At 47.5% G+C, this 22,463-nt stretch overlaps 1 protein-coding gene across 5 annotated transcripts in view; it reads left to right on the top strand.

The window, feature by feature from the left end:
- CLIP2 (CAP-Gly domain containing linker protein 2) overlaps positions 1–22,463 on the top strand; it is a 385,636-nt gene that overhangs the window by 140,144 nt on the left and 223,029 nt on the right. For all 5 annotated transcript variants that reach the window (XR_015308346.1, XM_086954601.1, XM_086954599.1 and 2 more), the window contains exons 4-6: positions 9,636–9,849; positions 12,713–12,910; positions 20,788–20,891. Coding sequence is in view for 4 of the 5 variants with exons in the window: in XM_086954601.1 (XP_086810727.1) it covers positions 9,636–9,849; positions 12,713–12,910; positions 20,788–20,891 (516 nt within the window). In the remaining variant the exon portion in view is untranslated. The remainder of the gene's footprint in view (positions 1–9,635; positions 9,850–12,712; positions 12,911–20,787; positions 20,892–22,463) is intronic.

Genomic DNA, 22,463 nt, shown 5'->3' with positions numbered 1-22,463 from the left:
TCCGCTCGGCACCGGTGGGTCACTGTGTTGCGGCCGATGCGGGTAGGCTCCGCACGGCTCTCTCTTCGCCCCAGGCAGGGGCTCAGTCGCGGCCGACGCGGGTAGGCTCCGGTCGGTCCGCTCTTGAAGGCTGGTGCGGTGGGCCTCACGGTCGCTGCAGGCTGCGGGGCTCCGACGTGCCCACCGGCTTCTCGGCGCTGCTGCGCCCTGCTACAGGGGGTGCCCTGCAGGCGGGCAGCTCTCTCCCCCTTTTCTCAGGATGTTTTGGCAGTGGCACGCGTGGCTTCACTACCGGCCTCGTCGCCAATGTAAAGTTGGGCCCTAGGCCCACATGGTGGAAGGAATCATGACACAGGACACCAGTTAGGGGATAGCAGATCTGGCCTAGAGCACGTGCGCTCAGGGTCTTTTATTACCAGCGTCACCTGACCCAGTGACGTCTGTGGTGGGTGGGTGTTTAGTGTAGGGTTACACTGCAACAACTAGAATGTGTCCTGGCAGGACACTACATACTCGTCACCAGTCCCTGGGGAATGTCTGATCAATAGTCTAGTCATGAAATTTGCATTACTTTTCTTCTAATAGCTCTGATACCATCAGTGATAAAGAAGTGGAAGCAGTCACCAATGTCTCTGATCTTAATAGCAGTACAATGGCAAGACAAACGTGGGTCTCAGACCTACTGGAGGTCTCGCTGGTGCTATACTAAAGCTGTCGCTCTCACAAGACCTACAGCCAGTGCAGGAGAAACATATGCCTCCTGGAGCCAGCCACTCTCAACCTGGCAGCTTTCTCTTGAAGACTTAGAATTCAGACACCTGGGTCTCCCACAGAGAAGCACTGAGGGCCAGAGGGAAACCAGAACACCAAGCACAAGAAAGCCTTATACTGCAAAGTGGAACAGATATGTTCACTGATGCGACAGGGCAGGGGTCATTGACAATAGCACACAGGACAGTACAGGCATTAGGTACCTGACTTACTTGCTATATGATATCCTCTCCTACATGTCACTTAAGGTCCATCCTGCAGCCATGGTGTCATACACCTGGGAGCACATAGAGAGCGGCTTCTTCACTACACGAGTCGTTAAAAGTTTCTTAAAGGGAGGAAAGTGGACAGGACCACCATGGCCAGCACTCGCAACCATGAAGTATCTAAGCATGGTGCTCACACATCTAATGAATGAACCCTTTGAGCCAATGCAAAAGGTAGGACTCAAATACTTAACGCTATAACAGCTTCCTTGAGAGGCATCACATCTCTGGTAGAGTCAGTGAGCTGCAATCTCTCACGAGACAGGAACCCCGCTTTTCAGGTACACAAGAACAGTGTGGTTATGAGAGCAAACCTACGGTCCTTCCCCAAGGTAATCTCACACTTCCATGTTACCCAAGCTATCCAGCTGCCAGGTTTCTTCCAGCAGCTGAAGGCACGCACAGCAAGAGCATTGCACATATTAGATTGATGTAGGGCTGTCATTTACGGCCTTCAGGGAATTAAAGGAATCCGAAAAAGGAGCCAGTTTTTTATTTCCTTTGCACCAGCAAACAGAGACTTAGGACTGTCCAAGGAGACCATTGCAAAATGGATAGTACAGACAATCCAAACATGCTACAAAAAACAGAAGTGGGACTACAGGAGAAACTGAGAGGCCACTCCACGAGGAATGTTTGCTATCACAAACTCATTTTAACCCAACCTGCCAAAGGAAAGGGATTTCACTACAAAATCAACGCCCCGCATGTGAATCCAGAAAAGACGCTGCAAAACGAAATGGTTACCTATACGAGAAGTTTTGAAATTTGAAGAATTTTTTGTTTCTTCACTGAAATAGAGTGTTTTTAGCTAAAATAATTGATGGACTTGAATACAGAAAAAGCAGGAAGCCGTAGGACTGAAGTGGCCACAAGGAGAATCTGAAGATGGCGATCACACTTAGGGGCGTTTGGGAGTACTTCTACCATCACAAGGGGAAGGTCATGCCACCAAGTAGTGCTCAACGATTTCCACTTCAAAAAGAAAGAATTGTGGATCCAACCATCAGATTGTGGAATAATGCACAGCATGTGAATCCAGAACATTTCCAAGCTGCAAAACTACAACTACAGTTTTAATGACCAATTAGTGATGAGACTCCCTCGAATGTCCAATCCTCCAGGGTCAAATGGCCTGAGAAATTAGGGCACTTCTGTAGAGGTTACAGCTAACCAGACCCACACTAGGTAGAGCCCCTTAGTAAGTATGTTCAGAGCACCAATGGGAAAACTGCAGATCCAGTCCAAAATGGAAAAAGAAAGTGCAACAAAAATAATGAAAGAAAAAAGACTACATGAAGGAGAGGCAGGAAGCAAGTAGTAATCGTAGAAAGCAGATCCAGAATGCTGATAGTGATCCAAAATTAAAAAATATGGTGCACAAAAAAGAAAAGAATTGGAAAGATAAAGACATTCTTTATGGTCACAGGACACCCGAGTTATTTGCAATACCCATAAAATGTAAAGTTGCAGTTACCCCTCTCGTATTTCAAGTGGATGTATGACGTTACCACGCATACTTTAACAACGCATACCATTACAACGCAATTTTTTTTGCATTTAAAATTATATACTTACCTATACTTACGTTGTAATGGCATGCATTGTAATAGCATCTGTGATGTAATGTCATGTTATGCGTTGTAAAGGCATTCGTTGTAAAGGACCCTGCGTTGTAGTGGTTGCGTTGTAAAAGTAGTCCGTTGTAATAGTTGCGTTGTAACGGTTGTTTCCCATTTCAAGTAGGCACGCAGAAAGTTATGTAAAATGCATTAAACTAAGTTCACTGTGTTTTAACACATTTTTTTAAACTTGGTTAAATTTGCAAAGGAAGAAATTGCCGTAAACTAAACGCAGTCATTATACCTTCATGAAGTGAAGATGTGCACTCCATCCACTCTTGCTGGCAAAAACTAAAACTTTTCCTGCCTCTAATTTTTAAGCATGATTACTCTGTGCTTAATTTGAGCCGGTGGTTTCTGGTGCTTGGCACCGGCACTTAATTCTCAACACTAGGACTTATGATAGGCTGCCACATGGAGGCGCTGTATATCTAATTTAGAGATGAGTTGTTCATTTGTTCAATATACAGCAAAAATGACTAATACCTGCCACCCAAGTCATTCTTATAGCATTGGGGGCATGGAATAGACTGAATTGCCGCACTTGTAGGAGTGTGAGGGTTAGTAGTTATGTTCGTACTAACACTGGCAGGGGCAATAGGTGTCGTTAGCTGCAGCTGCCTCCTGACGAGGGCCTTGGCACATATTTTTTATTTTATTTTACAAATTAAGCACTGTGTTTATTATCCTTTCGCTTTCAAAATATCTAAAACTGACAGATGCCTACGAGGATGTAACACAACGGGTACATACGCTGTGGGGAGAAACAGCATTTACAACGTGAGCTGAGCCATGCGTGCCGTTTCAATGCAAGCGAAACAGTACTTGCCTGAACTACACTTATGCCTTAACCACACATATGCATGGTTAAAAAAAAAGAGTACTGCGATTTGCCTCAAAATTTGTCTCCTGCCGCATAATTTAATGAACCCTGCCGCATAATTAGCTGCTCTACTGGCCCATAATTCCAGTGGCCCTGGCTGAAGGTCCTAAGACTGCGTATGCCTGTGATATCAGAGATTATACCCTGTTATAAAGTACATATAGGTCATGAGGGAATTTCCTTTCGCTAATGTTTGTCTCTTCCCCTCTACTCCTTGACCTTAAAGTAATCTTGAGAGGGGGTCCCCATCCTTATCTATTTGGTCCAAAGACTGCGAACATCAGTGCAGTAACAATGAGCTCCAGTAGGCCAGGTCCCTGAGGGTGGAGCTACAGAATAGCACACTTGAATCAGGGTTCAGCGGTGTCATGACTACCCACACCGTCAATTGGCTGTAGCGAGTCATCCAGCGACATATTGCTGTTACTTGAAGGAACAATTTAGATGCAACCACTGCGAGGCAGGAGAGAGATACACGCCCAGCTTCTTTGCGTGACAGTCTCCGTCCTTGCGGGGATGCGGCGGCATGACCTAAACATCGTCACCCTAACCCGAGAAGCGTGACATTTGGCAGGGCCGAGGGGTAACAGGTTTCTAAGAGTGACCCTGGACTGTTACTGCATCAAGATGTGGTGTCCTTTCAATAGTGTCATCGTCTCTTTCCTAATTTGGAGCAGGGTTCATAGGGCCGAGTTACATTACTAGCCTCGATGGTTCATCGCATCAGTACCGAAACAGCACAGGTGTCTTCCGATGTTTCTTCCTGCAATGGAGCCCTCTGGTGGCAAGTCCGAAGAGACATTCTTGGACTAAGGACAAGCTGCCTTCATACCCAGTGTAAAGAAAGCATACCTTAGAATCGATACAGGCAGCTACAAATAGCAAACCTCGCGGTGAAGTGGGCGCAGTCTCCCGTGGAGCAGGTGTGATTCACTGCGCAACAGTAAACGGAAGGTCCTGGAAAGACAATCCTGACCCCAGCTCGGTGTGCTTTCCGCCTTTCCAGGGACAGGGCTGCCATGGCAACGCGACCTGAAGCGTCACTGCCGGCGCCGGCGACAGAGCCACAGGGCAGCCGGTGCAGGAAGAGACTGACAGAATATGATATCGGGAGCTGATTTTAAATGGATTCACGAATTAAATTATGGGATGCAAGATGAGACAGGAAGTGTTAATAATGTATGACAAACTGCAAGTGACATTGTTGTGCTAAGGACATTAAGACATCGAGATTGTGTCTATCCGATGTGTTGGGTTGAAAGCCCCCTGAATGCTTGGTAAAGATATGCCGTTCCTCCTGTAGCCATATTCTGACTACCTTATATATATTTTTTCTTGTGCACTCCGTAATTATGCAGGCCCACTGGATGACGTTTTGGTGATATCAGCTCGACACCAGCTTTTTATTTAGAGTGTCCTCAAGTCATGCTAATCAGTGACTGGTGGTGGTGGCAGAACCACTTTCGGTCCAGGCGCACCGATAGTTGTGGTTTCTTGTGGTTAGGTTGGCTATTTCTATCTCGGGCATACTATCAAGGCCTTTCCTGCCTCCTCTTCCCTCCTGAAACCTGTGCACCTGGTGGAAGGTGGAAGCACAACACCCACTTTCCTTTGTCCAGAGTAGGATTCATCTGCCTGGTGGAGAGGTGTGGTGCTGCGGCTAGGACAGCTGACTTCAGAGCACAGGGTTTATGGTTCGATCCCCGGCTCCGGCAGCACCATGTGACTCTGGACCATAGGTCACTTAATATCCATGATGGCCCCCAGTGCCTTGAGACCCGTAAGGGTGAGGAGTTTGTGCTTTACAAATACACATTTAAAACTCCCCAATGTTCCAGCTCCATTGTCCACCTTCCATGGTCAGGGCCGGACTGGGAACCACAACCGCCCCTGGCAAAGGGCTTGGCCGCCCCCATCTCCATTCGGGGGGGATGGAGGTGCCGCCGAGCTCTTTGCCGGGGCCGGTTTTCGGCCGATTTAAAAATGGCCCTGTAACAAAAACGGTCCCAAGGGGCCCAAAACCGGCCCCCACCCGTGCGGCCCACCGGGGGATTGCCCGGTGCCTGCTATGGCCAGTCCAGCCCTGTCCATGGTGCTGGGAGCAAAAGCAGAGCGGAGTATGAGACCCACACGCTTCACACCTTGGACCAGAGAGGACTGGGCCCTGAGACGCCTGTACGGGATACTGCACATTACCAAATGTAAGCCGGAAGAGGATGCAGTGCTCCTGTCATTAGATGCCCATATGGCATTCGATAGTATTGCATGGCCGTACCTCTTTGCATTGTTGTAGCATTTTAGTTTCAGTCCTAGGTTTTGTGCTTGGGTTCGGCTCCTCTATATGAACCCTCTGGCCAAGGTGAGGGTGAGCGGAGTGGTGTCTAGACAGGTGGCGCTCTACAAGGATACGAGACAGGGGTCTCAGCTCTCTCCCATGCTCTTCGCTATTGCGTTGGAGCCCCTGGCGGCATGGGCCAGAGGAGACCCACTGATAAGAATCTCTTTGGGGGCGGGGATGGGAGGACGCAATATATTTATGTGCTACGAAGCACTGGTCCTCAATAAATCACATACTCCATATATTCCAGTCATTCAGTAGTTATTCCGGCTGTCAAATACATTTGGTTAAGTCCGTCGTATTTGTACTGCCCAGAGATACGCCGACCCTGCCGGCCTGTGGGAGAGCTCTCTCAGTTAAACACACATTTAAATATGTAGGCATTATGGTCTCCATTGCCAAATTTATGACCTTTAATTTATTTCCCCAGCTGTACAGGTTACGTAGGGATGTTTCGCATTGAAGAACATTACCACTCTCATTGATGAGGAGAGTGGCCCTTTTTAAAATGATGGTGCTTTCGTGCCTACAATACGTCTTTCAGAAAGCCCCATACAAGATACCTCTAGACTTTTTTCGTAGGGTTGACACTGAAATAAGGAAGCTCTTGTGGAACGGGGGAAACTCAAGGATAGCTCTTCACAAGCTACAGCGAAAAGTGTTTGACAGAGGACTGGCTGCCCGAGGATGCTTGTTTCTAGTCCAGGGAAGACCTTACCTGGCAGTTCGGGCTGGACAGTTCCCATGAGGAGCAGGGTCAAGACTGATTTGCATATGGCTGGGTCCCAAATGGGGTGGTGAAGTGAGCAAAAGAACGATGGATTTAACCCAGATCTCTTGACTGGGGGTGGGTGTTTGAAAAGTTTCAGCACTCTGTCCATCATCTTGTTGTTGTGTTTCTTAATTCTTGCAATGCCATTCTTCAGTCATTCAATGTCATGAAAAAACATATTCATGCATATTGTTGTCTGTGCACTGGTGAAAACTGATTACCTGGTGCTACGTGTAGAGAGTGATGGTTATTAGTGTGAGAAGGGAGTCCTGGGGTCAGTGCATGTGGCAGGGATTGAATTAGACCTGGTGGAGTCTCCTTGCACCAGTAGAGCTCTGTTCTTCAGGGAGGGTGGCAAATGCTTATAGGCCATTTCAGGATGGGCGGGATATAATCGGTTTTGAGAGTGCTAGGAAATAGTCCTTGGTTTAGTGTTGATAATGTTCACTAGAAGTGCCAAGACTTCCTCAGAAATCTCCTTCACAGATGGGTAATGGTCTCAGCGTGGCATGTGGCTTGAGGGATTGAAGGGGCACTACCAAGTCATCAGCAAAGAGACCGACAAACGTGGAACACGTGGGAGTGAAGTGTTGCTGTAGTTTGTTAATAATGTCCTTGAAATTTTGATTATATCAAACAGGTCCTTGCTTCTTCTGAACGATTCACTGATGATGGTTTTGTGTCGGCCATGGCGTTGTCTGCTCAGCCATCATCCTGTTGACCGCAGTCATAACTCATTCTGCACATAGCCGCTGCCCACACTGTTGCAGAGCTTCAAAGCTTTCCCCTGTCTGCCTCCTGCAGTTGTCACATTGCATGTCCACCCTACACATCGCCTGTCCCTCAGCTATCACACTGCCCTCTCCATGCATCAGCTTGTCTGTACTTGCAGCTATCTCGCTTCGTGCCTCGTCTATTACCTTGTTTGCTATCTCAGCTATCACATGGTCTGTCCAACCTTCACCTTGTCTGCCTCTGCAGCTGTCATTGCCTCATACATCATCTTGTCTGCCTTCTCAGCTCTCACACCGTTGCCTCTCCATCACTTTGCTTACCATCTCAATTACCTGTCTGCCAAGCACATTGCCATTTATGTCACTCTGTCTGTCCCCAAGAGTTCCCTCCATCTGCCAGGTACATCATCCTCTATATCTCCATGGACCACCTTCTGTCTCTGCCCCTAGTGATTTTCGACTCTGCTCAGTCGTCACTGAATCTGCGTCCTCACCCTAACCCTGTATAACAGTTACCCACCTGTCTTCCCCATCCATCACACTCTCCCCTCAGTCACGATGTTCGCCCCCCACAGTTGTCTCCATCACTGCCTACTAGCCATCACATCCTCTTACCTTGTCCCCACCAATCATCACTGTCTCTGCCTCCCAGCCATTGCAGTCTGTCCTCCAACCGTCATTCTCTGCACTCCTCCCTCCGGTCCTGCCTAGCCAACACCTGGCCACCACTATTCTGTCCCAGTTATCAGTATCTCTCCTATTCCATTAACTATTTGCTCCCTAACCCTGGCTGTGATGCCAAGATGGCCCAGACAGTAAGAGTGACTCTCCATGGGACTGATGAATTAGACAGAAGGGGGGCACACCTTAGAATTCATTTATCTCTCAACACCAACGCATCTGGATCTATTTGTTTTTCCATTTGTACTCCTATTGCCTTTGAAAAGTTTCAGGGAATATTGCAAGCGTGAAAAAAACGTGTCAGCAAAGGTTCTAATAATGTGCAGGTAAATAAAACAAGAACATTATGATAGATTTGTTCTGCATTCTACCTTTAAAAAAAAAAAAAAAGACAAGAGGTTTTTGTGTTTTAGGGCCAGTTGTATGATGGTTTTTAGCGTACACAAACGGTTCTTAGACCCGTTTGAGCATGGTAAAAACCATGAGCCCATGTACAAAAAGTATTTTGCGACTCGCAAAATACTGTTTTGCGACTCGGTATTTGGATGGGGCGTTCCCATCCAAATAGCGATTCCATAGCCATGTAGGAATGTTTTGCGACTGCTATTGCTGTAGCAAAACACTCCCAAATGACCACCTACTTCAAGAAGGTGGTAATGCGTTCGCAAACGGGAAGGGGCTAACAGGGGACCCCTTACCCATTGCAAATGCATGCAAAATTATTTTTTAAGGGCAGGCAATGGTTCCAAGGACCACTGCCTGCCCTTAAAAAAAGAAACGAAAACGTTTCATATTTTGTTTTTTAATGCATCTCGTTTTCCTTGAAGGGAAATGGGCTGCAGGCCACCGTCCCTGGCAGGGCCAGACATTCCAAATGGGGTCGCAAAATGCGAGTGGCTCATTAATATTCGTGAGCCTTGCATTTTGCGACCCCATTGGAAATCGCAAACAGTGTCCAAGACACTGTTGTACATTCCAAATAGCGAGTCGCAAAAGCGATGCAATTTTCGAGTCGCTATTTGGCAGATCGCACATCTGGCTCTTAGCTACTAACTAGGCAGGTGCAATTAAGTGGCAGTAAAAACGCAAAAACATACATTTCCAAGTCAATTAAGAGTCGAGTGTAAATCCCTTTCGAGGTTGAGATTTCAGCACTAAACACATACATCATTTGTATTTCTGATGGGCAAGTATCAGATGCAGGTCATCCAAAGGCCTCTGCAACTCCTTGAATTTCTTAGCCATCAACCTCTCTGGCACCAGATACATCTTCTTACCCGTCATCTCAGCCTCCTAGCCTTCATTCCGTACCCTGCAATTAGCAATCTGTCCACCATCCATCACTGTTTGTGGAAACCCTCACCATTACTTCCCCCGTCATCACTTACTACCTTCTAGATATCACACACGCGTCCCATAGCCTTTGCGCTCTCTGCCTGGTTCCACCCACGTCCTATCTCCTAGGCGTTGCGCTTCCTAACCCACTGCCACAAAGAATGTTTCTGATCCTCAAGCTACCCTCCTGAAGATAGTGCCCTTCATGTATTCCATTTCTTTTTCCTTTTCAGGTATTTTCAGTGTCCACCAAAGTTTGGCCTCTTTGCACCGATCCACAAAGTGATCCGAATTGGATTCCCTTCAACCAGTCCAGCCAAAGCCAAGAAGAGCAAGCGAATGGCCATGGGAGTGTCCGCGCTCACTCACAGCCCCAGCAGCTCCTCCATCAGCTCTGTCAGCTCAGTGGCATCGTCAGTGGGCGGTCGGCCCAGCCGGAGTGGGCTAGTGAGTGAACATTCAATATTACTCAAGCCTCGAACATTGCACATTCCCTCTGCTCCTTGTTCTTCGGTGTAGATATTGTGATTTAGACCAATGGTTCCTCCCTTGAAGATATGGTGAGGTCCCCAAACAATACCCACAATGTGACTGCCAGTCTGAGCACTCAAACAAACCACCTCACCAGAGCCAAGGGCCTAAACCCCCCACCTCATCCCACACACATTTGAATGGTAAGGTGTTCATCAGTTGCAGGGGCTGCATTGCTAAGCCCTTGGTTCATCTAGATGCAGATACAGGTTGCTATGTGATACGTGAAAGGCTGTGACGCAATGCTAGACATTTGGGGTACAAGATGTTGATATGTGATAGGAAATCCACACTCACTCCAATAAAAGTAAGTGTTTATTACAAAATCATAGAGATGCGTGCTGCATTGTGTATTGTTAACACACATCGTAATGAGTCAAATTGGCAGAAATCTGGCACTTGGCAGGCAATTTGTTTCAACCAAACGTCGGCCAATGTTAGAGAAAAAGAAAAATAAAGGGGCAAAATGAAATTATGACAAAGATTAGGCAAACAAGGATATTATTTAAAAGGCTTCCTACGAAGGTTAAAGTAAGACAGAAATCCTGTTTGACAGCATCCCTGCAACCCCAATCTTGAAAGGCGATCCCTTACGTACACAGTGCACTCCAGGTAATACCCACTGCACATGGTTCAAATGGCTGGCTGACAGTCCTATGTGTGATTATTAATCACAGGATAGGACATAGAGGGTATTAACTTACATTAGACAGTGTTGCAATACTACAATGGCAAGAAGTGGAATGGACCGAGACCACATATGACCCCTTTCAGGACTTCCCTACCGACATCTCTTAGCTGTCTGTTGTCGACAGACCTGTTATGCACCATACGTAAACTTACAGTGAACTTTGGGCCAGCCCATTGCTTACCATTGCTTGACTTTCTTGTTAATATTCATGTACTTGATGTTTATTTGATGGCTTTTCATCTTCTTTTTATGTGTGTCCTTCCTTTGAAAATTAGCTTATTCACCAACCTTTTGATTAAATCCCTTAAATCCTTCTAGTGCCTGTATTCAAAGAACTACTTCATTCTTTTAGGCGCACGCATGCATGGTAACACCCATGTGCGCTTACTTTGGGCCTGATTACAAGATTTAGCTTTTTGGAAGTGGGCAGCACACCACCACCATGCTCCTCCACCGCCAAAACTCACTGTCGTCCGCCCATCAGATTACGAGTATTTCTGTGGTGTAGCGCTTGGGCGGCATGGTGGTCCCACGGCAGTGCAGTTTAAAGGCTCACAGTGAGCCTTAAATTGCACCGCCGTGGGACCACGAGTGCACGTTCCTGTACAAGAAGGAAAGCACCATATTGTGCATTCCTTCCCATGCAGGAACTGGGGGTGAAAGCTACAGGGGGCCACAACATGCACCCTTGTGCGCAGGGGCAAGAGCCTCTCCGCAGCAGTCTCATGCAGGAAGAACCTCATGAGACTGCTGGCAGTGATGAAAGTCGTAATATGCTTATTGCTTAGCGATGCTTCATGGCACCACTAAGCAGATTTTGTTGTGGTGCAATGGTGGTCCTACTGCCATAGGTGTAATTCGGTGGTCGGACTGCTGGTGCAGCGGTGGCCAGACCGCCACAGTGAGCTTGGCGGTCCTCGGACCACCAAACTGATAATCAGCCCCTTTATCACACTGGGCCGCAGTAGCATCATGACCCATATGCGCACATTTGTCATGATCCATGCTTGCTCAAATGTCATTGTATTTTACTTTTTAGAGACGCTGCAGCATCGGTAAGAAATACTTCTTTTTGCTGATGTTAAATAAACTCCTCACAGAATGTTGGCAGAACAATAAGTTAATAAATAGAAGAGCCCTATTAGCCTTGCCAACGTTTTTTCCACATGTCCATGCCATTCCCATTACTTGGCTGGTGTAGAATGGAGACTTTCAATTGCCCACCAAGCAGTACAACCCCAGTCACAATCAGCAAGACTGATGCAGTAAAAGTGCTGAATGTTTTTTCATATTTTCACTCAGGATGATCCTAATTAATTCTGTGGCTTTAATTTTTGGGGTACACAGGGAAACATTGCCAGTTCTCAGCAGGAGGGTGTGTTCACAATTACACCATGTGGGTTAGTTGAGCAGAGCCAGACCACTGCACTGGTTATGAGTTTATGAGTACCCTGGCCATACTACTAAAAGCAGCCGGACCAGACTCTTCATCAGTTCTGGTCTGTGTCGGCGCCATGATGCTCCTTGGAGTGACAGTCGCGCGGTATAAAAATCAACTTACATTACATTACATTACATTACATTATGGGGTAACAACACCATTTTCTTTTCTGTCAAGCCTCTCTACTCTGGCTTCGGAGTTGAGGTCAGTAGGGTAGGGATGAGGAATACGGTTAAGACATGGAGTAGAAGACCGTATTCTGGCTACCTCTTTGAATACTTGCTCTGGTGTCAAGTCTAGCATTACATTTCCCCCCAAATAACATAAAACACTTACTAATATCTATCTAATGACTAACAAAGGTGAACATTGGACCACTTGCTGAAACGTGATTTATCCAAAACTGAGTTCTTGCCGATCAACAAAACATCCGCCAACTACCTGGTCAAGGATGTCTCTCACAAATCTCAGTCCATGGCATCTCTCCAGCCCTAATCCAACAAAACATAACCCTCCTACTTTACACTAGAACATAGCTTCACTGCTCCACCTAGTACCAGTCCTAAATACAAATATATTGAAAGTAAGCATGTGATGCCGAGTGATTGTGTATGGAAGCCAATCAGTGTGCTCAATGCTTCATCTAGTTGACAGAGACCTCGTCCCGCTATGCCCGGAAGATCTCTGGCACGACGGCCCTGCAGGAAGCACTGAAGGAGAAGCAGCAGCACATCGAACAGCTTCTAGCCGAGCGAGACTTGGAGCGAGCAGAGGTTGCCAAGGCCACGAGCCACATCTGTGAGGTGGAAAAGGAGCTTTCCATCCTGAGAGCCCAGCATGAACAGGTGAGCTTGGTTAACCTAAGGCATACGCAGCATAAGTAGATGTGCGGGCATCCCAAAGACCGTAGCATGAACAGGTGAGCTTGTTTAGCCTAAGACATGAGCAGCATTAGTAAGTGTGTGTGGGCATCCCAAAGACCGTAGCATGAACAGGTGAGCTTGTTTCGCCTAAGGCATACGCAGCATAAGTAGGTGGGTGTGCATCCCAAAGACCATTGCATGAACAGGTGAGCTTGTTTCGCCTAAGGCATACGCAGCATAAGTAGGTGTGCGAGCATCCCAAAGAGCATAGCATGAACAGGTGAGCTTGTTTAGCCTAAGGCATTCGCAGCATAAGTAGGTGTGCGGGCATCCCAAACAGCATAGCATGAACAGGTGAGCTTGTTTAGCCTAAGGCACACACAACATAAGTAGGTGTGTGTGCATCCCAAAGACCATTGCATGAACAGGTGAGCTTGTTTCGCCTAAGGCATACGCAGCATAAGTAGGTGTGTGGGCATCCCAAAGACCGTAGCATGAACAGGTGAGCATGTTTTGCCTAAAGCATACTCAGCATAAGTAGGTGTGTGGGCATCCCAAAGACCGTAGCATGAACAGGTGAGCTTGTTTCGCCTAAGGCATACGCAGCATAAGTAGGTGTGTGTGCATCCCAAAGACCATTGCATGAACAGGTGAGCTTGTTTCGCCTAAGGCATACGCAGCATAAGTAGGTGTGCGGGCATCCCAAGGAGCATAGCATGAACAGGTGAGCTTGTTTAGCCTAAGGCATACGCAGCATAAGTAGGTGTGCGGGCATCCCAAACAGCATAGCATGAACAGGTGAGCTTGTTTAGCCTAAGGCACACACAGCATAAGTAGGTGTGTGGGCAACCCAAAGACCGTAGCATGAACAGGTGAGCTTGTTTAGCCTAAGGCATACACAGCATAAGTAGGTGTGTTGGCATCCCAAAGACCGTAGCATGAACAGGTGAGCTTGTTTAGTCTAAGGCATAAGCAGAATAAGTAGGTGTGCTGCCATCCCAAAGACCATTGCATGAACAGGTGAGCTTGTTTCCCCTAAGGCAAACGCAGCATAAGTAGGTGTGCGGGCATCCCAAAGAGCATAGCAGGAACAGGTGAGCTTGTTTAGCCTAAGGCATACGCAGCATAAGTAGGTGTGCGGGCATACCAAAGAGCATAGCATGAACAGGTGAGCTTGTTTAGTCTAAGGCACACACAGCATAAGTAGGTGTGTGGGCATCCCAAAGACCGTAGCATGAACAGGTGAGCTTGTCTAGCCTAAGGCATACGCAGCATAAGTAGGTGTGTGAACATCCCAAAGACCGTAGCATGAACAGGTGAGCTTCTTTAGTCTAAGGCATAAGCAGAATAAGTAGGTGTGCTGCCATCCCAAAGACTGCTGCATGAACAGGTGAGCTTGTTTCGCCTAAGGCATACGCAGCATAAGTAGGTGTGTGGGCATCCCAAAGACCGTAGTATGAACAGGTGAGTTTCTTTAGTCTAAGGCATAAGCAGAATAAGTAGGTGTGCTGCCATCCCAAAGACCGTTGCATGAACAGGTGAGCTTGTTTCGCCTAAGGCATACGCAGCATAAGTAGGTATGCGGGCATCCCAAAGACCATTGCATGAACAGGTGAGCTTGTTTCGCCTAAGGCATACGCAGCATAAGTAGGTGTGCGGGCATCCCAAAGACCGTAGCATGAACAGTTGAGCTTGTTTAGCCTAAGACATGAGCAGCATTAGTAAGTGTGCAGGCATCCCGAAGACCATAGCATGAACAGGTGAGCTTGTTTCGCCTAAGGCATACGCAGCATAAGTAGGTGTGTGTGCATCCCAAAGACCATTGCATGAACAGGGGAGCTTGTTTCGCCTAAGGCATACGCAGCATAAGTAAGTGTGCGGGCATCCCAAAGAGCATAGCATGAACAGGTGAGCTTGTTTAGCCTAAGGCATACGCAGCATAAGTTGGTGTGTGGGCATTCCAAAGACCGTAGCATGAACAGGTGAGCTTGTTTAGTCTAAGGCATAAGCAGAATAAGTAGGTGTGCTGCCATCCCAAAGACCATTGCATGAACAGGTGAGCTTGTTTCGCCTAAGGCATACGCAGCATAAGTAGGTGTGCAGGCATCCCAAAGAGCATAGCATGAACAGGTGAGCTTGTTTAGCCTAAGGCATACGCAGCATAAGTAGGTGTGCGGGCATTCCAAAGAGCATAGCATGAACAGGTGAGCTTGTTTAGCCTAAGGCACACACAGCATAAGTAAATGTGTGGGCATCCCAAAGACCGTAGCATGAACAGGTGAGCTTGTTTAGCCTAAGGCATACGCAGCATAAGTAGGTGTGTGGACATCCCAAAGACCGTAGCATGAACAGGTGAGCTTCTTTAGTCTAAGGCATAAGCAGAATAAGTAGGTGTGCTGCCATCCCAAAGACCGTTGCATGAACAGGTGAGCTTGTTTCGCCTAAGGCATACGCAGCATAAGTAGGTGTGTGGGCATCCCAAAGACCGTAGTATGAACAGGTGAGCTTCTTTAGTCTAAGGCATAAGCAGAATAAGTAGGTGTGCTGCCATCCCAAAGACCGTTGCATGAACAGGTGAGCTTGTTTCGCCTAAGGCTTACGCAGCATAAGTAGGTATGCGGGCATCCCAAAGACCATTGCATGAACAGGTGAGATTGCTATCTTAAGAACACAGTATGAACAGGTGGGCTAGCATCTGGAGGATGCAGCATGATTAGCTGAGGTTATTATTCCAAAGATACATTACGAACGGGTGAGCTTACTGTCTTAAGTCCACAGCAGGAATAGGTTAAATGACGTTCCAAGGACATAGCATGAACAGGTGAGATTTGTGTCTTGAGAGCAAGGCATGACTAGATGAGCATATCCTTCTCAAGATACACCGTGAAAAGACAAGCTTGCTTTCTTAAGGAAACAGCATGCACAGGTGACCTAGTGTCCAGAGGACTCAGCACTAATGAGATACAGCATGGACAGGTGACCTAGTGTCCAGAGGGCTCAGCACTAATGAGATACAGCATGGACAGGTGACCTAGTGTCCATAGGACTCAGCACTAATGAGATACAGCATGCACAGGTGACCTAGTGTCCATAGGACTCAGCACTAATGAGATACAGCATGCACAGGTGACCTAGTGTCCATAGGACTCAGCACTAATGAGATACAGCATGCACAGGTGACCTAGTGTCCATAGGACTCAGCACTAATGAGATACAGCATGCGCAGGTGACCTAGTGTCCATAGGACTCAGCACTAATGAGATACAGCATGGACAGGTGACCTAGTGTCCGGAGGACTCAGCACTAATGAGATACAGCATGGACAGTGACCTAGTGTCCAGAGGGCTCAACACTAATGAGATACAGCATGCACAGGTGGCCTAGTGTCCAGAGGGCTCAGCACTAATGAGATACAGCATGCACATGTGACCTAGTGTCCAGAGGGCTCAGCACTAATGAGATACAGCATGGACAGGTGACCTAGTGTCCAGAGGGCTCAGCACTAATGAGAAAGAGCATGCACAGGTGACCTAGTGTACAGAGGACTCGGCACTAATGAGATACAGCATGGACAGTGATCTAGTGTCCAGAGTGCTCAGCACTAATGAGATACAACATGTGCAGGTGACCTAGTGTCCAGAGGTCTCAGCACTAATGAGATACAGCATGGACAGGTGACCTAGTGTCCAGAGGACTCAGCACTAATGAGATACAGCATGCACAGTGGCCTAGTGTCCAGAGTGCTCAGCACTAATGAGATACAGCATGCACAGTGACCTAATGTCCAGAGGACTCAGCACTAATGAGATACAGCATGGACAGGTGACCTAGTGTCCAGAGGACTCAGCACTAATGAGATACAGCATGCGCAGGTGACCTAGTGTCCAGAGGACTCAGCACTAATGAGATACAGCATGGACAGCGACCTAGTGTCCAGAGTACTCAGCACTAATGAGATACAGCATGCGCAGGTGACCTAGTGTCCAGAGGACTCAGCACTAATGAGATACAGCATGGACAGGTGACCTAGTGTCCAGAGGACTCAGCACTAATGAGATACAGCATGGACAGGTGACCTAGTGTCCAGAGGACTCGGCACTAATGAGATACAGCATGGACAGGTGACCTAGTGTCCAGAGGACTCGGCACTAATGAGATACAACATGGACAGGTGAATTAGTGTCCAGAGGGCTCAGCACTAATGAGATACAGCATGGACAGGTGACCTAGTGTCCAGAGGACTCAGAACTAATGAGATACAGCATGGACAGGTGACCTAGTGTCCAAAGGACTCAGCACTAATGAGATACAGCATGCACAGGTGACCTAGTGTCCAGAGGACTCGGCACTAATGAGATACAGCATGGACAGGTGACCTAGTGTCCAGAGGACTCGGCACTAATGAGATACAGCATGGACAGGTGACCTAGTGTCCAGAGGACTCGGCACTAATGAGATACAGCATGCACAGTGACCTAGTGTCCAGAGTGCTCAGCACTAGTGAGATACAGCATGCAAAGGTGACCTAGTGTCCAGAGGACACGGCACTAATGAGACACAGCATGCACAGGTGCTCTAGTGTCCAGAGAACTCAGCACTAATGAGATACAGCCTGGACAGGTGACCTAGTGTCCAGAGGACTCAGCACTAATGAGATACAGCATGGACAGCGACCTAGTGTCCAGAGTACTCAGCACTAATGAGATACAGCATGCGCAGGTGACCTAGTGTCCAGAGGACTCAGCACTAATGAGATACAGCATGGACAGGTGACCTAGTGTCCGGAGGACTCAGCACTAATGAGATACAGCATGGACAGTGACCTAGTGTCCAGAGGGCTCAGCACTAATGAGATACAGCATGCACAGGTGACCTAGTGTCCAGAGGGCTCAGCACTAATGAGATACAGCATGGACAGGTGACCTAGTGTCCAGAGGGCTCAGCACTAATGAGATACAGCATGCACAGGTGACCTAGTGTACAGAGGACTCAGCACTAATGAGATACAGCATGGACAGTGACCTAGTGTCCAGAGTGCTCAGCACTAATGAGATACAATATGCGCAGGTGACCTAGTGTCCAGAGGACTCAGCACTAATGAGATACAGCATGGACAGGTGACCTAGTGTCCATAGGACTCAGCACTAATGAGATACAGCATGGACAGGTGACCTAGTGTCCGGAGGACTCAGCACTAATGAGATACAGCATGGACAGCAACCTAGTGTCCAGAGCACTCAGCACTAATGAGATACAACATGCGCAGGTGACCTAGTGTCCAGAGGACTCAGCACTAATGAGATACAGCATGGACAGGTGACCTAGTGTCCAGAGGACTCAGCACTAATGAGATACAGCATGGACAGGTGACCTAGTGTCCAGAGGACTCGGCACTAATGACATACAGCATGGACAGGTGACCTAGTGTCCAGAGGGCTCAGCACTAATGAGATACAGCATGCACAGGTGACCTAGTGTCCAGAGGACTCGGCACTAATGAGATACAGCATGCGCAGGTGACCTAGTGTCCAGAGGACTCAGCACTAATGAGATACAGCATGGACAGGTGACCTAGTGTCCAAAGGACTCAGCACTAATGAGATACAGCATGCACAGTGACCTAATGTCCAGAGGGCTCAGCACTAATGAGATACAGCATGGACAGGTGACCTAGTGTCCAGAGGACTCAGCACTAATGAGATACAGCATGGACAGGTGACCTAGTGTCCAGAGGACTCGGCACTAATGAGATACAGCATGGACAGGTGACCTAGAGTCCAGAGGACTCGGCACTAATGAGATACAGCATGCACAGTGACCTAGTGTCCAGAGCGCTCAGCACTAGTGAGATACAGCATGCAAAGGTGACCTAGTGTCCAGAGGACTCAGCACTAATGAGATACAGCATGCAAAGGTGACCTAGTGTCCAGAGGACTCGGCACTAATGACATACAGCATGGACAGGTGACCTAATGTCCAGAGGACTCAGCACTAATGGGATACAGCCTGGAAAGGTGACCGAGTGTCCAGAGGACTTGGCACTAATGAGATACAGCATGCACAGTGACCTAGTGTCCAGAGGACTCGGCACTAATGAGATACAGCATGGACAGGTGACCTAGTGTCCAGAGGACTCGGCACTAATGAGATACAGCATGGACAGGTGACCTAGTGTCCAGAGGACTCAGCACTAATGAGATACAGCATGGACAGGTGACCTAGTGTCCAGAGGACTCAGCACTAATGGGATACAGCCTGGAAAGGTGACTGAGTGTCCAGAGGACTTGGCACTAATGAGATACAGCATGCACAGTGACCTAGTGTCCAGAGGACTCGGCACTAATGAGATACAGCATGGACAGTGACCTAGTGTCCAGAGGGAGATACAGCATGGACAGTGACCTAGTGTCCAGAGGGCTCAGCACTAATGAGATACAGCATGGACAGTGACCTAGTGTCCAGAGGGCTCAGCACTAATGAGATACAGCATGGACAGGTGACCTAGTGTCCAGAGGGCTCAGCACTAATGAGATACAGCATGCACAGTGACCTAGTGTCCAGAGGGCTCAGCACTAATGAGATACAGCATGGACAGGTGACCTAGTGTCCAGAGGGCTCAGCACTAATGAGATACAGCATGCACAGTGACCTAGTGTCCAGAGGGCTCAGCACTAATGAGCTACAGCATGGACAGGTGACCTAGTGTCCAGAGGGCTCAGCACTAATGAGATACAGCATGCGCAGGTGACCTAGTGTCCAGAGGACTCAGCACTAATGGGATACAGCCTGGAAAGGTGACTGAGTGTCCAGAGGACTTGGCACTAATGAGATACAGCATGCACAGTGACCTAGTGTCCAGAGGACTCGGCACTAATGAGATACAGCATGGACAGTGACCTAGTGTCCAGAGGGAGATACAGCATGGACAGTGACCTAGTGTCCAGAGGGCTCAGCACTAATGAGATACAGCATGGACAGGTGACCTAGTGTCCAGAGGACTCAGCACTAATGGGATACAGCCTGGAAAGGTGACTGAGTGTCCAGAGGACTTGGCACTAATGAGATACAGCATGCACAGTGACCTAGTGTCCAGAGGACTCGGCACTAATGAGATACAGCATGGACAGTGACCTAGTGTCCAGAGGGAGATACAGCATGGACAGTGACCTAGTGTCCAGAGGGCTCAGCACTAATGAGATACAGCATGGACAGTGACCTAGTGTCCAGAGGGCTCAGCACTAATGAGATACAGCATGGACAGGTGACCTAGTGTCCAGAGGGCTCAGCACTAATGAGATACAGCATGCACAGTGACCTAGTGTCCAGAGGGCTCAGCACTAATGAGCTACAGCATGGACAGGTGACCTAGTGTCCAGAGGGCTCAGCACTAATGAGATACAGCATGCACAGGTAGGCTGGCATGCTGGGGGCTCAGCATTAGATGTGAGCCTTATATTCTAAGGACGCAGCACAAACAGGTGGTCTGAGAACACAGCATGAATAGGTACACTTGACAGCATGCTGTGCTGACAGCATAGCAGAACAGTTTATCAACCATCATGTGCAGATGAGTGGTTTAGTGGAATAAGCATGAGCCAGCCTGAAAAGCATCCTAAGGACTCAGCACAGGAAGGTGAAACCAATAGATGCATCTTGCAAAAGACATTGACATTGCCGTACAGGGTACCTCCTGTGTCAGTAAGGCCATCAGATGTACCAGAATGTTTGTAAGAATATGCAGAGGCATGTTTGTGGAATGATCTTAGCAAACAACGGTCCATAATGAGGCCAGTGAGAGCTAGCAATTACACTTCCATCTGCTCGGTGGAGCTAACCCTGCTTTAATGCTTTACTTGCAGTACGTCAGCGAAACAGACGGAAATCTGCAGCGGGCTCGGGCGATGGTGGATGGCACACACAAGGAAAAGCTGGAGCTGCTCAACCAGTTGGAGGAAGAGAAAAGGTAATCCCTCTGAGGCCAACAATTCTATAACTTCACAGGTGCCATCTATGTAACTTGGAGATGTGTCTGTTGTCAAGGTACCTATATGTAGATTTAACACTAGCTAACCTATATTAACTTTACCTTCAGGAGATTTGTGTAGCGGATGTTCTGGCCATTTTTTTGTAGCACAATATTTCAGACTCAATATTCTACGGTTTCCCTGCTGTGGGTCTTACAGCACCATTATGAAACATAAAGCAATGTGTTGTAAACGATTAAACAACACAGGAACTATAAATTGAAGCAGGACTATCACAGGATATGACTGTTGGTGTTTGGCCGGGAATCAAGCAACCATAATTCTAATTACGTCCCAGTATTCTCCGTTGGCTTTATCCATTTCCCCAGTGCCAGCCTGCTCTTGTATACACGCCTGGTTGCCTTATCTTCGAGTTGTGGTTTGCAGTGCGCTTTCACTCTTATCTTTAGCATCAAACTGTCTTGCCTTCCTGTGTGAAATCTTCATCTCTTTGCATCTGAGGGAATGCAGATTATGGCACACTGGCAGTGTCATAACAGGAAGCATCTGCTTGGTGTAGAACGTATTCACAGAAATGCCTTTTTTATGAAGCATAGGATTAAGTTCTCCTGAAGACTATTCAGTTTGCTGCATGCACTGTACATGTCAACCCACTCACTCTCTCACTCACACTTGGTCACTCACTCATTCACTTACTACTCACGCATTCACAAACTCCTCACTCACTGCTTATTCACTTCGCCAATGACCCCGTAGCTTGATAAAAAGTGCTTTCACGTTGGGTTCTTAATGGCAAGTTTTATGCAGATCTGGAAAGTGATGGGTGGGCATTGGGTGATGGGCAAGACAAATTTGGGGTCATAAAACTGCCATATGCAACTTTTATTCCCATTGGATTCTTTACTCCTTGAGACAGAATAATAGAATTTCACCATATTTAGTTGAATGAAGGTAGAACTTTACTGAAGGAAGTGCCTTTGCTTCGTTTGGTATACATCTATTTAGTAGTTGTCAGGTCAATTCTGCATGAGCATATGCTAGTACAGGGGTCTCCAACCTTTTCTGTAAGGAGAGCGACTTCTGAGCAGTGAAAATCATCATGAGCTACTGAAGGTCATGTGACACGCACATTGTTACCAGGCACCCACTCACCCAGTTTCTTTGACTTCAAAACTAATTTCCATGGAGCCTGATACTATGGTTTGAGCCAAATACTGTGACTGGGAGTACTAGGATAGGGCTGCCATGTGCGTCAGTGAGTGCATGGTCTTTGGTGATGTATGAACATGTGTGGGAATGAATGGGATATATGTGGATGGTTGGCTGAGAGCCTGTGTAGTATGTACTTGTGGCACAGGAAATACCTTTCGCCATATGTGGCAGTGTCACATGTACAACACAAACATACAACTTAAAAAAATGGGATACATTTAAAGTGCTTTAAATTTTTCTGCAAAAATGTTCATAATTAGGAAAAAAAATTCTGCACTTGTAACATTATTCTGCACTTTAAATTTCTCCCATTTAAAAAAGATGGCCGTATTTTTCAG

The sequence above is a fragment of the Lissotriton vulgaris genome, chromosome 2_1, assembly GCF_964263255.1.
Source record: "Lissotriton vulgaris chromosome 2_1, aLisVul1.2, whole genome shotgun sequence".
In the NCBI taxonomy this organism is placed as follows: domain Eukaryota; kingdom Metazoa; phylum Chordata; class Amphibia; order Caudata; family Salamandridae; genus Lissotriton; species Lissotriton vulgaris.
Note: the sequence above shows the minus strand (reverse complement) of the source record. Positions and strands in the feature narration are given on the sequence as shown.